This window comes from Penaeus japonicus, unplaced genomic scaffold (genome assembly GCF_977035675.1).
Source record: "Penaeus japonicus unplaced genomic scaffold, GWHDUDI00000001_assembly GWHDUDI00000041, whole genome shotgun sequence".
Taxonomy (NCBI): Eukaryota; Metazoa; Arthropoda; class Malacostraca; order Decapoda; family Penaeidae; genus Penaeus; species Penaeus japonicus.
Window position 1 is genome coordinate 4615822 of NW_028234443.1, and position 15000 is coordinate 4630821.

At 38.3% G+C, this 15000-nt stretch overlaps 1 protein-coding gene across 9 annotated transcripts in view; it reads right to left on the reverse strand.

Annotated features, from left to right (window-relative positions):
- Nucleotides 1-4031: 4031 nt before the first annotated feature.
- pps (protein partner of snf) overlaps nucleotides 4032-15000 on the reverse strand; it is a 45040-nt gene continuing 34071 nt past the window's right edge. For all 9 annotated transcript variants that reach the window (XM_043005677.2, XM_043005682.2, XM_043005681.2 and 6 more), the window contains 2 exons: nucleotides 14410-14587; nucleotides 4032-6868 (listed from right to left, as the gene is read on the reverse strand). In XM_043005677.2, coding sequence (XP_042861611.2) covers nucleotides 5133-6868; nucleotides 14410-14587 — 1914 coding nt within the window. In that variant the 3' untranslated portion in view covers nucleotides 4032-5132. The remainder of the gene's footprint in view (nucleotides 6869-14409; nucleotides 14588-15000) is intronic.

Sequence of the window (15000 nt, forward strand, 5' to 3'; positions counted from 1 at the left end):
TCATGCAAAAGAGAAGCTATATTCTTGTGAAAGCGAATCTTGCAAGACACAGTACATTCTAAAAGTGTCCCAAGGATAAAAAAAAAAAACTTTCTTGGGTAGGTTATTATGTTCGAATGGGATGTACACTATTGTACTAAGGAGAAGGATAAGCCAGATTTGCAGAAAATATGTATCGCCAGGCTTATATGCACTATGACGAACTTGCCTGTGTCAGCGAATGCTGACTGACTCGTGAGAGTGTGCCAACGAGTGCTGACTCCATTATTGTACAGTAAAGTAAATAACCTAAGGAATGGAACTCTTCACCCCAGCAACTGCTTTTCAGGCCTACTTTCTCAGTCTCCTACGAATCCTCACATGACTCTTTCTTACATAATTTTATTGGTTTGTGGTGAGACTTACCTTGGTCTCTGCTAGGAGCTTAGCAGACGGGAATGAGTGGTGAGAGTTGCTGTTAGAGTAAGGGAGAAACACCTTGTAGGAAGGTTCACTTTATGAGGTTCTCAGGGTCACTGATCTTATGAAGAAAGTCCTCTTGGAAAACCGCCATCTCCACCTCCCGTAAGAAGTCGATTGCTTTCTGAGAAAATATAGCCTGAACAAGTACATTATAGAACATGGAACAACTACCATAGAATTGCACGTGCAGCTTGAAGACGAAGGTCGGAGTCTCACCACGAAACACCAAAAGTATATATGTAAGAATTGTCGGGTTAAGGGTTGTTGGCGAACTGGCAAAATAAAAGAGGGTTGTGGCACAATACTTACTTCACACACACACACACACACACAAAAAAAAAAAAAAAAAAAAAAAAAAAAAAAGTATATCCCTTAATAAGATAAAACAGCTACAATAAGAACGTATTTTTTACTTACCTATTGCAGATGAGTTTAATTTATTTTTTCTATACAAGAGAGCGTAATTTTCTTTCAATTCATCCTTTGGTAACCTACTAACCCTCACAAGATGAGTTTGTCGTCCATTCACCGTCTTGTTATGGGCGAGTATCTGTCCCTCCTGAAAGTATTCAATAGAGAATTATCCCTTTGACAGGTATAGAGAAGGAGCATTCCCGCATTACAGAGCATCTATGTCTGTACATCCTATGTTAAAGAAAAGAACATACAAAAATAACCCAAGGACTGGCCCCCGTGCCATCTGCGTGGTCCTCCAGATTGGCTTTGTTTCGGAGCGAAGAGACTTATTGCGGCCCTTTTACCCGTTATAATACCAGTCTTTTTATGTTTTATAATATTACTTTTATGAATGCGCTTTCAACCATACAAAGTCACTATAATTAGAAATATGGAATATGTAAAGTATAATTTTTCTCTATTCATATATTTCACATGAAAGTTCATTTGGCCTTCGACTTAAAACTCTTCCTTATGTAATTCCTTCGTCTTGCTAACCAAGAGCGAACTCACATACTTCTCCTTCATGCAAAGTTTGCTTGACGTCAGCAGAACCCAAAGAGCAACAACATGTGCGCCATTCGTCCACTTGTGATTGCCGCCATGTTTGAAACACAAATGGATGGTTCTTTTCGGACCAGCGACTGTCAGAAAACCACAGCTGTTCGCCAAATCAACCTTATATATGTGATTTCACCTTAATTTTGTACACCAAAATGCGAAGGTATACAGAGCACGGACGATAAATTTAGGCTTTGAATAATCATAGCTTGCTACAAGTATATATTATTATAAATCAACAAATGAAAAATAGGGAAGAGAAGGAGGAGGGAGAGAGAAAGGAATAAAGTGCCAGAGAAGTATTTGTTTGTTTGTTTGTTTGTTTGTGTGTGTGTGTGATATTATTCACCTATTGTAGGCTATTTATCTGTAAAAGACTTTTCTGTGGCCATTGTTGCATTGCTCTCCGTTTTCTCTTTTACTAGATCTATAATCCTTGCAATTTAGATTTTATAGCTTGCTTTAAAAATCTATGTGCAAGCACATGTTGGTTCTATTATAATTCAGATATACTTAAATTCATGAAATAGCGTTATTCGATGCGTCCTGTCTCTCTCTGTCTTTCTCTTCATCTTTCTCTCACATTTTCTCTTTCACTGTGTGTGTGTGTCTAAATATGTGTATGTATATATATATATATATATACATACATACACACACACACACACACACACACATATATTATATATATATATATATATATATATATATATATATATATATATATATTATATATGTGTTGTGTGTATATATATATATATATATATATATATATATATATATATATATATATATATATATATATATGTATATATATATATATATGTATACACTCTTCCGCTTAACTTCTTACATCGTACAAAGACGTACATCTCCATCACTTCCATAAATTCTGTTACTCCCTCCTTCTCCTACATTTTCCTTGTTATTATTTTTTTCTCTTTTTTTAACAATATTTTTTTCTCTTCTCTTCTGCCACTTCTTTATTATATTTTATTTTCTTCATGTATTGTTATTGTTATGATTATTATTTTTAATTATTTTTATTATCATTATTACTGTTATCATCATCATTTTTTTGTTATTAATTATTATCAATTTTAGTATCATTATTATTATCATCATTGTTACTATTACTATTGTTATTATTATTTTATTATCATTAATATTATTGTTATTATTATCATAATTATGAATATTATGATTATCTATTACTATTGTTATCATTATTATTATTGTTATTATCAAAATTGTCATTATCATAATTATTATTATAGTTATTATCATTATCATATCATCATTGTTGCTACTGCCGCTATTATCATCATTATCATAATTATTGTTATCATCATTTTTATTATTAGTATAAGCATTAACGATAATAATAAGCATGATAATTGTGATACTAATGAAGATATTATAAGTCAGGCGGCCTATATGTCGTCTTCGGAAATCTCTCTAAACGGAACTATTATTATTATCATTATTATTGTTACAGTGGACATAATCATCAACAATCATTATTTTCATCATCTTTATTATGATTTTTGTCATTGATATCATTATTCTCCCATAATAGAATTTATCGTACTTCAGTCATCAACATCGTTCCAATACTATTTCGAGTTCGCTGAATCAACCTTTTTTTCAACTCTGTAAAATATCTTCCCGACTTTTTATGCTTCGATGTAGACTACTTTCTTTAAATAAAGAAATATTTAATCTCTTCAACCGCCCAAACGACCTCAAACTGAGATTATTTACGTCGTTTTAGAACAGTTTGGGTAATGGATGAGAGTTCGCGTATATTTACATCTTCACGCACTTCGTCATTCCACGCGCTCCTCTCTCTTCTCTTCTAGTTTATTTTCCTCCTCTTTATCCCTTCTCTGTCGCTCCTAGTTCTTATTTCCATTCTTTTCTTTCCTCAACTTTAGTCTTTAGTACATTCTCACCCATCCTTCTTTTCGTCTTTTTTTTCTCTCTCTCTTCTGTCTCCCTCTTCGTATTCTCTCTTTCTCTCTCGTACGTTCTCTTTCGCTCAAAAGGGAAATATAAAAGACATCTTATTAGTTTAAAGTGATTTATTTACGGTGTACTTATTTTATTTTATTTGCCAACTAATTTCCATATTGACGGATTTTTTTATATTTCTTAACAATACTGTTCACAGATGAGACAGACAGACACGCACGAAGTCGCGACCGAAACTTCCCCTTAATTAATTAATTAAACACACGGTGAAAAATAGGTTGAATTATATCATGCACTTAGGTCTGTGTACATATAATTATATATATCCATATCTATATATATATCTATATCCATATAAATCTTTAATAACCACCATCCGTTTTTCCCTCTTTTACACTCGGCACATTTCAGTTCATGAAGAAAATGCCACAGCAGTGTTTACGGGAATTCATGTCTTAATTCACACTTGTCATGAACATAGATTTGCAGGCATTCCATTTGGCTGTCAATTTTCATGTGTCTTTTTTTGTATTGGTTTTTAATCTTCTTTCAGTACAAACTAAGGAAATTGAAAATGCTTGTAAAAAATTATATTTTATTTGCTTTGACTATTCAAGCATAGATTTTTTTTGCTTAAAAATACAGGTACTTTGTATATATAAAAAAATCTCAACAACATACATATATTCTTCATAGGAATGCCTGCTCATAATGTTCATAAAATATACACAGCCACTTACTGCCATGCAACATTTTTCTTTCTTTCTAAATATATGGAAAAAATGTGCCAATACAGTGATATAAACTGACTACTTCCATGTCAAGCACTTGTACAAAATTGGTCAGAAGACCTTCATGAGTAATGTGTCAAGAAGGGGGAAGGATGGAGCATGGGACTGTTGCATTGAAAAGACAAGAGGAAGATGATTAAAAAAAAAAAAAGAGACAAAAATCTACATAATCATAACAAATAATGCCCTCCATTGCATTTACCAAAACATGAAAATAATCACATACATCACTATACAAGCACAATTGCAATTTGCATGTAAAAACTGAACAGATTCTTTCCTACACAACAAAGCCACTAAAATTCCTTATTCTACATATTTACAAAATGGTTCAAGCTGTATGTTATAACACAGCAACATACAAACATGATAGGCTGACAAGATAGTCGTCTGAACTGAAGTCACTTCTGCCAGGAGGATTTGTCCTAAAGCAGACATATTGCTAATAAATGTACAATTCCAGTGAAGCTTTACTGTACTGGTTGGACTTGACACTGCAGATAATACTCAAACCCCTAATTTTAATGTAAACATTAAAATCTTTCCATTTTAACTAAAAAATTGTTAAGCCTGTTTCTTGTAGAGAGTAAAACAAGTGTAATTATACCTTCCTCAATTCATACAGCAATATGCCAAATACACATATTTACAAATTCACTGGTTAGTTTTTGTTAAACAATATAACCAACCTGACAACTTATGAATTATTAATTCATTATTAACAAAATATACTTGGCAGTAACTTTAGCCAACTCTTCCTAGACTGTTTTTCCGAATATTCTTTATTGTTTGGGTAACACATTTCTACCAAAATCCTATCAATACTTTCCGTAGTATCAAAAGTTAAAAAAAATCACCATGCATTTCCCCTCGGATAATTTGAGGATTCTAATAGTCAATTTCTGGATAGACCTCTTCATCGTCCCTGTCGTGATCCTCGTGTGCTCTCTCCCTCTCCCTGTCCCTGTCCCTGTCCCTCTCCCTAGGACCCTCATGGCCCTCCCACCCTCTCTTGTCACCTCTTCCCTCATACCTGTGCCGTCTGCCCTTGTAGGGGTACCTCTGATGACCTCGGTCTCTGCCTGACCTAGGGTACCAATCCCGGTCTCTATCCCTTGGAGGGTTGTCGTAGTGCCGTCCCCATCCCCTGCCACTGTACTTTTTGCCTCCTTCCCATCCACCCTCTGGGTAGACTGGACCTCCAGGCCCCTGAGGGCCCATGGGATTGGGCATACCATGCATACCCATACCATCATGGTGATTTGGCATGCCGTGTGGACCATGTGGTCCAGGATGTCCGGAGTGGCCGATTGGACCATGTGGACCTGGCATGCCATGAGGGCCAGGGTGGCCTGGAGGACCATGTGGGACAGGATGACTTGGTGGTCCATGTGGGCCAGAGTGGGATGGTGGCCCTGGAATTCTGCCCCCATGATTACGGGGATACATGCCCACGGGTGGAGGCCCTGGCTGTCCAGAAAAGGATGGTGGCCCCATGACACCTGGTGGTGGAGGAGGTGGGGGTCCCATGGAACACCCCATGTCATCAGGCGGCAGTGCAGGGGCTCCCTGGTGCATGAACCCGCCAGAGGGACCAGGTGGCATGTATGGGAGCGGGTGATACATTGCCTCCATGTTGGCCTCCCCTGGATGTGCCTGTTTACCAATGTCGTCATTGGATTCCATCTCTTGAGCTTTGGCAAGAAGCTCTTCGTCACTCATTTTGCTTAAAGTCTTACCTTTCTCTTTGGCATCAAGTGCGGCAGCTGCTTGTGCACGGGCTAGTCTAGGGTCCCTAACTCTAAGGTCTGTGTCTGCTTCATGTTTTGTTTCATTTGAGACAGGAACTTTATTCTTATCTGTAGTCTGTAATACCCTAAGGTCTAGATCTTTTGTCTTATTGTGTAACAAAGGCCGCATATCTACATCCCCTTTACTAATATCTGCTGTAGATGCTCCTAATGCTTTATTTTTGCTATCTTGGTATTTTGCATAATTCATAACAATGGGATCAGCTGACAAACTTAATCTTCTTTTAATTTCCTGCTCTTTTTCTTTTATCTCTACCTCTTTCTGCTTTATATTATCTAATATTTCTTGCAGATTTGACGGAATACTGATTTTGGAAGTGTCGAGCTTGAGCTCCTCTTTGCCTGCCAGGGGCGGAGTGTGAGATCTTGAGGGGCTGTAGGGCTCTTCATCCTCGTTGACGATGGTCTTCTGCATTTCGCTCAGTTCTTTTTTGTGCTCTTCAATCTGGCGGTTGAGCTCCGCAAGCATCGATTCCTGGTCCAGAGATGCTTCTATGTAGCTCTCTTCGGGTGGGCTGTTGGGCTCTTGAGTTTGGAATGATGAGTCGGCCTCGGGCGGCTGGTCCTCTAAACCGGTAAATCGCTTCTTTGGCAGTGACGATTCTTTGTAGTCTCTCGCTGGTCTCTTCAGAGAAGTTTGCGCAATGCCTAGGTTTGGTTCCCCTGGCCGATCCGGGGGTGGAGGCGGTGTGTACGACCTTTCGCCAAGGCTCACCTCCTCCACCTCCTCTTCTGAGTCCTTGGCAGCCAAGGCGATTTCTTGGATGTCCTCGTCCGTTGGCAATGGAGGTGTGTAACTCCTTTCTGAAGAGTCTGCAAAGTTAAAAAATAAAATAAATGGTTATTGCTGTTATCGGACAGTTTCTTTTACTTTGGTAACATACAACTGCACTGTCCTTTGCAAATGCTTATGGAAACACACACTCACTTTCATGGATAGCAGTATTGGTAAGCATGACTAAGAATACCAGTACATCCAATCTTTGGGGAAATGTGTATAATAATAAAAAAAAAAATAATAATAATAATAAATAAAAAAAACATTTACAATAAAGGAATTAGACATTTTAACTTTATACGCATGCATGAAGTAATCCACAGACAAACTAAAAGTTGACCCAATTATCATACACAATACCTTACATATTATTACCTGGACCACATCTTGAATTATTAGTATATGATCAATGAATTTATGATATAGAGAAGGAATGATGTGCCACTATCATGCAGCATCCTGTGTGCAGCAAGAGCCAGAGGATAGCAAAAAGATGAAAAGAAAAGGAGAGGGATGGGGTGGGGGGAGCAGAAGAGGAAATATAATGGAGGAATATGGGTAGGGAGAAAAGGAGCTCAGTAGGAAGGAAGAAGCATTGACAAGAATGGAAAAAAAAAACATGAATAACAAAAAAAATCACATGGTTAGGATGGAAGAAAGGACAAATCTATCAGCTTCTGAAAGATATCAGATGGAAAGGCAGAGAGTTTTACAGTTATGCATCCCTGATACTTAAGATTACTTGAATATTAAGTCAGCTATGATCTTAAAGTTCCATCACTATTGTTAAGACATAATTTTGTCTCCTTTCAGATACTATTTTTGTATTCTTAGGTGTTATAATGAAACTCAATGCAGCATTACAGTTTCTTAAAAATTCAAGTTCACAAGTGTCAACAGACAATCCAAAGATCTGGTTTGTGAGATAACATATAAAACTTATAATAAAAATATCTATTATTATAGTTAATTAGTATCTGGAAATTTAATTTTTTGGGTAGGCTAACTGGCAATATCATTACAAGAAAACTATTACAAATAAAAGGCCTTTAACACACCAGAAGTAAACTAGAAGCAAGACAAATTACAAAACCTTATAAACATAAAAAAAGAAACATACTGTTTCTCTTCAATGTCCAACAACTTTCTATTCATCAAACTACTTCCTCAGGCCTTTAAAAGTCCAATCTATGTCCCTTGGCAGCCATTTCATGTCCTGTGCATATTCTTTTGAGTACATTACCCCCTTTGCAACTATTCAATGTTGTCTGACATCATTGATAAATGATTCACATATTCCCTTGGTCTCAAGGTGCCCTCAGCAATTCCTTCAACATGACATACCACTATCCATTAGACAGGATAGAGTTTTTGAGAGGGCCGGGGGAGAAAGAAGCACTGGTTCCCATGGGATTGTATTACTTTTTATAACAAAGTGTTTTAGCAGTGTAGTCTATACATTGATGCCAGTCTCCATCAGCTTTAACATCCTGACACCAACAGTATCATTCTAGGAAGCTACGATTATACATATATAAATGTGTGTATACAACAGCCGACAGATTTGTATTTGTTCCACATTGTAGTGGTTATGAGATTGGCCTAAAATTAGCGTTATATGTATAGTTCCTCAAACTTGATATACAACTCCATCCATAAGACAGGGTGGAGTTATTGAGATGATGATTTGTCAAGTATTTATGTATATATCTATATAAACACCATGTCTATATAAATATCTATATTTATATATGTGTGTACTATCTGCATATGTAAATCTATATTTGGTCCTCAGTATGAAAAAGCCTTTATTTTTTTTCAAAAGGAAAAAATGTTTCAAAAGTTTCCAATTTAAGAACTAAAATGCTTGGGTTCTATAGCAATTTTGACCATATTTGGCAAAAAGTATTTTGTCAACCAGAGGTAAGATGCAAAGACACATACATATGCACTCCCCCACTGTTCCACATTGAAGTGGCAGAAGCCTACACCAATATTTATGGCAAAATTAGCCACATCTATCTAGAGTTGCATGTCTACAAATTATGTGTGAAAATCTTGTATCTTCCTACCATGGGGGGGGGGGGTATTATTATCTGGTGTCTCAACTTTTCCCACGTTCTGACTTTGTAACTCAACTTTCTCTCTTTATTCATTTACCATCATCCTTATAAAACAATTACTAAAGTAAGAGACAGAATGTTATGAGGTCTGCATGTCAAGACCTCATCGCTCCCTGCTGTAAGCATTACCAAGCTCCAAAAGAATGTGTATGCTTACCCCAAGGGTGTAATGTCCCCTGTGTATGATGTACTTGATATGTGTTAATGTGGGAAAGTCTTGAATCCAATGGTGTTGGAGACATGGTGGTTTAGGGATTAACACAGAATTGAATCTTATATATTTGTTATACAGAAGGCCAAGGCACCATGAGGTTATACTTCATATATATGGATTTATTCTGTATATGCATACATGAATACATGAGAGAGAATGAGAGAGAGAGAGAGAGAGAGAGAGAGAGAGAGAGAGAGAGAGAGAGAGAGAGAGAGAGAGAGAGAGAGAGAGAGAGAGAGAGAGAGAGAGGAGAGAGAGAAGAGAAGAGAGAGGAGAGAGAGAGAGAGAGAGAGAGAGAGAGAGAGAGAGAGAGAGAGAGAGAGAGAGAGAGAGAGAGAGAGAGAGAGAGATGTGAGAGAGAGAGAGATGTGAGAGAGAGAGAGAGAGATGTGAGAGAGAGAGAGAGAGATGTGAGAGAGAGAGAGAGAGATGTGAGAGAGATGTGAGAGAGATGTGAGAGAGAGAGAGAGAGAGAGAGGAGAGAGAGAGAGAGAGAGAGGGAGAGAGAGAGAGAATGAGAGAGAGGGGGAGAGAGAGAATGAGAGAGAGGGAGAGAGAGAATGAGAGAGAGAGGGAGAGAGAGAATGAGAGACAGGGGGAGAGAGAGAATGAGAGAGAGGGGGAGAGAGAGAATGAGAGAGAGGGGGAGAGAGAGAATGAGAGAGAGGGGGAGAGAGAGAATGAGAGAGAGGGGGAGAGAGAGAATGAAAGAGAGTGAGAGAGAGTGAGAGAGAATGAGAGAGGAGAGAATGAGAGAGGAGAGAATGAGAGAGGAGAGAATGAGAGAGGAGAGAGTGAGAGAGTGAGAGAGTGAGAGAGTGAGAGAGTGAGAGAGTGAGAGAGTGAGAGAGTGAGAGAGTGAGAGAGTGAGAGAGTGAGTGAGAGAGTGAGAGAGTGAGAGAGTGAGAGAGTGAGAGAGTGAGAGAGTGAGAGAGTGAGAGAGTGAGAGAGTGAGAGTGAGTGAGTGAGAGAGTGAGAGAGTGAGTGAGTGAGTGAGTGAGAGAGTGAGAGAGTGAGAGTGAGTGAGAGAGTGAGAGAGTGAGAGAGTGAGAGTGAGTGAGTGAGAGAGAGAGAGAGAGAGAGAGAGAGAGAGAGAGAGAGAGAGAGAGAGAGAGAGAGAGAGAGAGAGAGAGAGAGAGAGAGAGAGAGAGAGAGAGAGAGAGAGAGAGAGAGAGAGAGAGAGAGAGAGAGAGAGAGTTAGTTTCTTAGAAGTTGTAAAAGAGTACTTTCTTTCTTTTATTTCATATTTCGCCCCTGCATATAAAATTAGCTTGTACATCATATAGTTGTAACTGATCGTTGCTGACACATTATGTAGTGGTGAACAAGTTGATCCTTGGTTTTCTGACTTGAAACTGTATCAGAGGAGGGTATAGACTCTCCCTTTCCATTTCTTGATCTTTATAATGGCATGTGCAAAAGGTGATAGCAGAAGACAACGGCATTCCATTTAATAAACCCAAAATAGTTAAGACAGTCTTTAATGCTCATCACATGACATTCTTTTACCTAAATAATATGGAGCGAAGGTGAATAAATATTTAGATTTCCCTTCCAAGCCAGGTTCACTCGCTAATCTTTTCTTTCTTTATTTATTTATTTCAGTCATAGTGCAGTTAGTGGCACTAAAACTTTTTCACAAAATTACTTCTTCCTAGAATGAGTTAATTATATTTTTCTGCAGTTTAAGATAAGATTAACTCGCTGCGGATAGGGGGTATGACATACACGTCAAACAAGTTTTTGACCTGACGACAGGTGGCATCACGGAAGTGCCAAAAGTCATCATGGTATATCTGATGTTAGGGTAGAGTGAATCACAGTGTTTCTCTATTACACTATGAGTAATACCTCTACTTATTGACTGATGATGCCAATTGCAATCATGATTACTAAAATTGTCATAATATTCACCAAAATAGAATTAGTTTAAAATCCCAAACATAAACGGCATTACTATCTCTTAGCACCAGCAGGAAAAAGTCTTGAAAGGTACCCTTCAGTGGTCTCTACCAAGCACTATCTTCAACAAACGATGACATGCAGCAAGATGCTGTCCTCCGGCTCTAAAGTACCGGTGATGCAGGATGTGCAGGCAGAATGAGAAGAGGAAGGTGATCCAGATCATGTGCATTGTTTGCAATGTGCCCGTGTACCAATATTGACACTGTGCTGTAGCTTTCACAGTCATAAGCACAGGCTTCCTTCCGCTTCCCGATCTTTCCATTTTTTTTTCATTAGTGATTTTTTTTTTGAGCTTGTGTATGAAATTATACACAAATGAAAAAAATAACGTTTCTTTTAGTTCTACCATAAAGCTTCTATTATACAGAATACAGAAAATATAATGAGCTGATATAGACCCTTTACTACAATTAGAGCCTACTACAATACTAATAAACACTGTCAGATGGCACATATAAGACTCACTAGATAGTTCAACAAAAACAAAACTATGAACAAAAATATGGTTCTAGTATCATAAAAGTGAATAAAAGAGTGTGCAAAGAGTCGCAATGCATTGGGTGAAGCTCCTTCGCTCTGAAATAAAGCCCATCTGAGATGCTATACAGGTAGGATTAGTGCCTTTCGTGGGGACTAGTAAAGCAAATCTATACCTGTCTGCAATGGGTTAAGTGCTTTCTATTAGAACAGTGATACTTTATTATATAACACTCAGTAATATACCTGTCTGTTGAAAATAAAACTTTACAAGGCTTCTAACAGACCCCTGGGCCTTATGGTCTCTCATGTCATTCCCAGAAGCATTTGTGATAAAGTCATGCCGAACATGATAAGACCTTCTGGCATGATTCAATGCTATACACAGTTAACCCATTCGCGCCGGATGACGTGCTGACACGTTTTGTGGTTTTTGTGTCAGACGCCGGGGATGAGATAGTAGGGCAAGGCCGGCACACGGGTTGAGCGAGCGGGCAGCCCAGGCTCGTGGTGTGTGCGTCCGAGAATCTCGGGGCGTTTGGCTTATGCATTTGAAAACCCCGGCATTGCGACCATGCAAAGCCGGAACCGCCCCGGCGTGAATGGGTTATAAGAACAAAATTTCAAGATAGTATCAGTTCCACTCTCTATTCCTATTCCTGTTTACCAACACCTACCCCCACTTACTTACACACTTACTTACTGCCTCAGGGACCCAGACGGTTTCCAGCTGTGTTAGTCAGGCTGAGCTCGTATCTTTATTAAGGCTAGGTTGGACAGTGAAAGAAGGATTGGTCTGTATTTTCTGTGTGAACCTTCATTTATTTATTTGTTTTATTTTTTCTCTCTCTCTTTCTTTTCTTACAGTAGCTAAGAAGCCTAAACTCAGGCAGGCAAACATAGGATCCATGGCAGAGTGGCATACACTCTGTTTCAGGAATAGAAAAATTTGTTTGAATTTGAAGTACAACGTTTTGTGTTCTTTATAAGGTGTAGTTTATGATATGGCTTTGTGCTTCTCTTGATTCTTGGAGATTCTTTTAGTGTATGTGTGAGTGTGTGCGACTGTGATTGTGCAAGCGATTGTGAGCAAAAGTGTGTGTGTATGGGTGCAATCATTACAAAACTGGAATAAATACAGCATTAGCAATTTCATTTTCTGTGTACATAAAACAAGATGTAGTGAACAAGTGCTGATTCTATCCACTCAAACTTACACTATCAAGGTAGTGTCAATGTTAACCCATTCACAGTGGATCACATCATGATATCATGGGATAGGAAAATTTCCCTTGCCATGAATGATGTCCTAGTGCACCATAAAACTTTGCCGTAAATACACTTTGTACACAGTTCTCTTCTTATATACACATATTTCTTGGTTTTATTGAGGAGGAGGAAAACAAGAAGACTGAATAAAGTGGGTGAAAGTTGTTCTTAACCCATTCGCGCCGGATGACGTGCTGACATGTTTTGTTTTTTGGGTCAGACGCCGGTGGTGAGATATTTGGTCAAGGCCGGCACTCAAGGTGAGCAAGTGGATAGCCCAGGCTCGCTGCTAGTGCGCCCGAGAATCCCGATGCGCTAGGCTTATGCGTTCGAAAACCCCGGCATTCTGACCATTCAGAGCCGGAATAGCTCCGGCGTGAATGTGTTAAGAGGTTCAGCACTATTTCGTGCCTCAAGAAATCTCCCTGCAGGAAGCTGTGCACGCTTGCTATGTTGCCAGTGGAAGCAGAATTAGGCAAAGATTCCCCCAGTCGTGAATGGGTTAAAATAATCATTATCATTCTACTTTAATTTAATTAATATGAAACAAAGAGAGAAGACTTTGTATATCTGTCTGAAATTAACACATGCTAAAGGAAAACACACACATACATATATTGCATTAAGACAGGCCTAACTACTACAGACTGGTAAATAAAGTTCTTTATTCATATCAATCGCCCTTCCAACCAACTATCACCTTCTTTGGAAAAACGAGAGGAAACACCATTGCTGAACAGGTCCGTTTATTATTACTGCACAAGGAACATGGTGTGTTGGGGTTTGTGTTCCTATAGTAAGTGTTACAGCACAACACTGACACAAACAGGTATGCAGCCAAAGAAATCAAACAAGTCAATTCTATGAAAAATAGCTGAGAAAATATAGAGAATATGAGAGATATAGAAGGGGGAGGAGGGGGTAAGTATTTGAACATTAACAAAACTTCAGTTTCTTGGAAGCGTTGTTAAATCATAGAAATGAAATACATTGGCAAATAAAATAAAGAAAAAAGAAAAGAAGAAGAAGAAGAAATACTAAAGGGAAAGTGGAAAATGAAGAAAATTAAGATTATGAATGAAGATGATGATGGTAATAATAATTATGGAGATGATGGCATTAAAATATATCAATAATGATGTCTATGATGATTAAGAAGAAATAAAAATGATACATTAAGTGATACTAATAATGAAGTCAACAACAAAATCATTTATATGAGAATGATGAGGAAAATGACAATGATGATGATGATGGTGATGATAATCACACAACCACATCATAATACTACAGGGAATAAATAAAAAAAATAATTGGAGCTGCAAAACTAATCATATATCAAATCTATATCAAAACTTAATCTATTAGGAATTAAAACTCTGACCCTGAATATCTAATTTAAAAATCAAGCATTTAAATAAATAAGTAAATAACTCATTACCAATAATAACTAGCTGAAACTTTTAATAAAGACAAAATAAAGAAAGGAAAATAATCAATCTGCTAAGGCCCAGTTTACAGAACTTACCATGAGTCTTATGGCTAACAGGAAGATTGAGGGGGGGAGGGGGGGCGGCAACACCGACTATACTCCAAGTGCCGGTTATGTGGTCGAAAACTCGCTTGTGCTTCCCTCGCACAATGACACCGATCAGCATGTGGGCGCGGTGCTCCTCGAAGCCTGGGCCATCTAACGGGAGCAGAACCTGGCCAAAGATATAATCGTGTTACTCTTAAGGTATGCGCTAGAGGATCCTTTATATCCTCTCTCACTACTGCTATTACTAATCATTATTTCACTCACTCACTCACTCAATCACTCTCTAGTCATCAGGCTAGTACAGTGGTAGCGATCCGGCCTCATATCCCCATGGTCTGCATATCGAGCCCCGTCCAAGCTTGTGAGTTTCCAGTGTCACCTGTGGTTGGGCAACATGGCAGGCAAGGACCAAGCTCAGATTGAGTCTCTCTCTCTCTCTCTCTCTCTCTCTCTCTCTCTCTCTCTCTCTCTCTCTCTCTCATATACTATTTGTACTTTTACACCATCTCCTTTCTACTTCTGTTCTTTGCCTTTTCATTCACAGTGGCAACTCTCCATATTTACACACAGACATACACT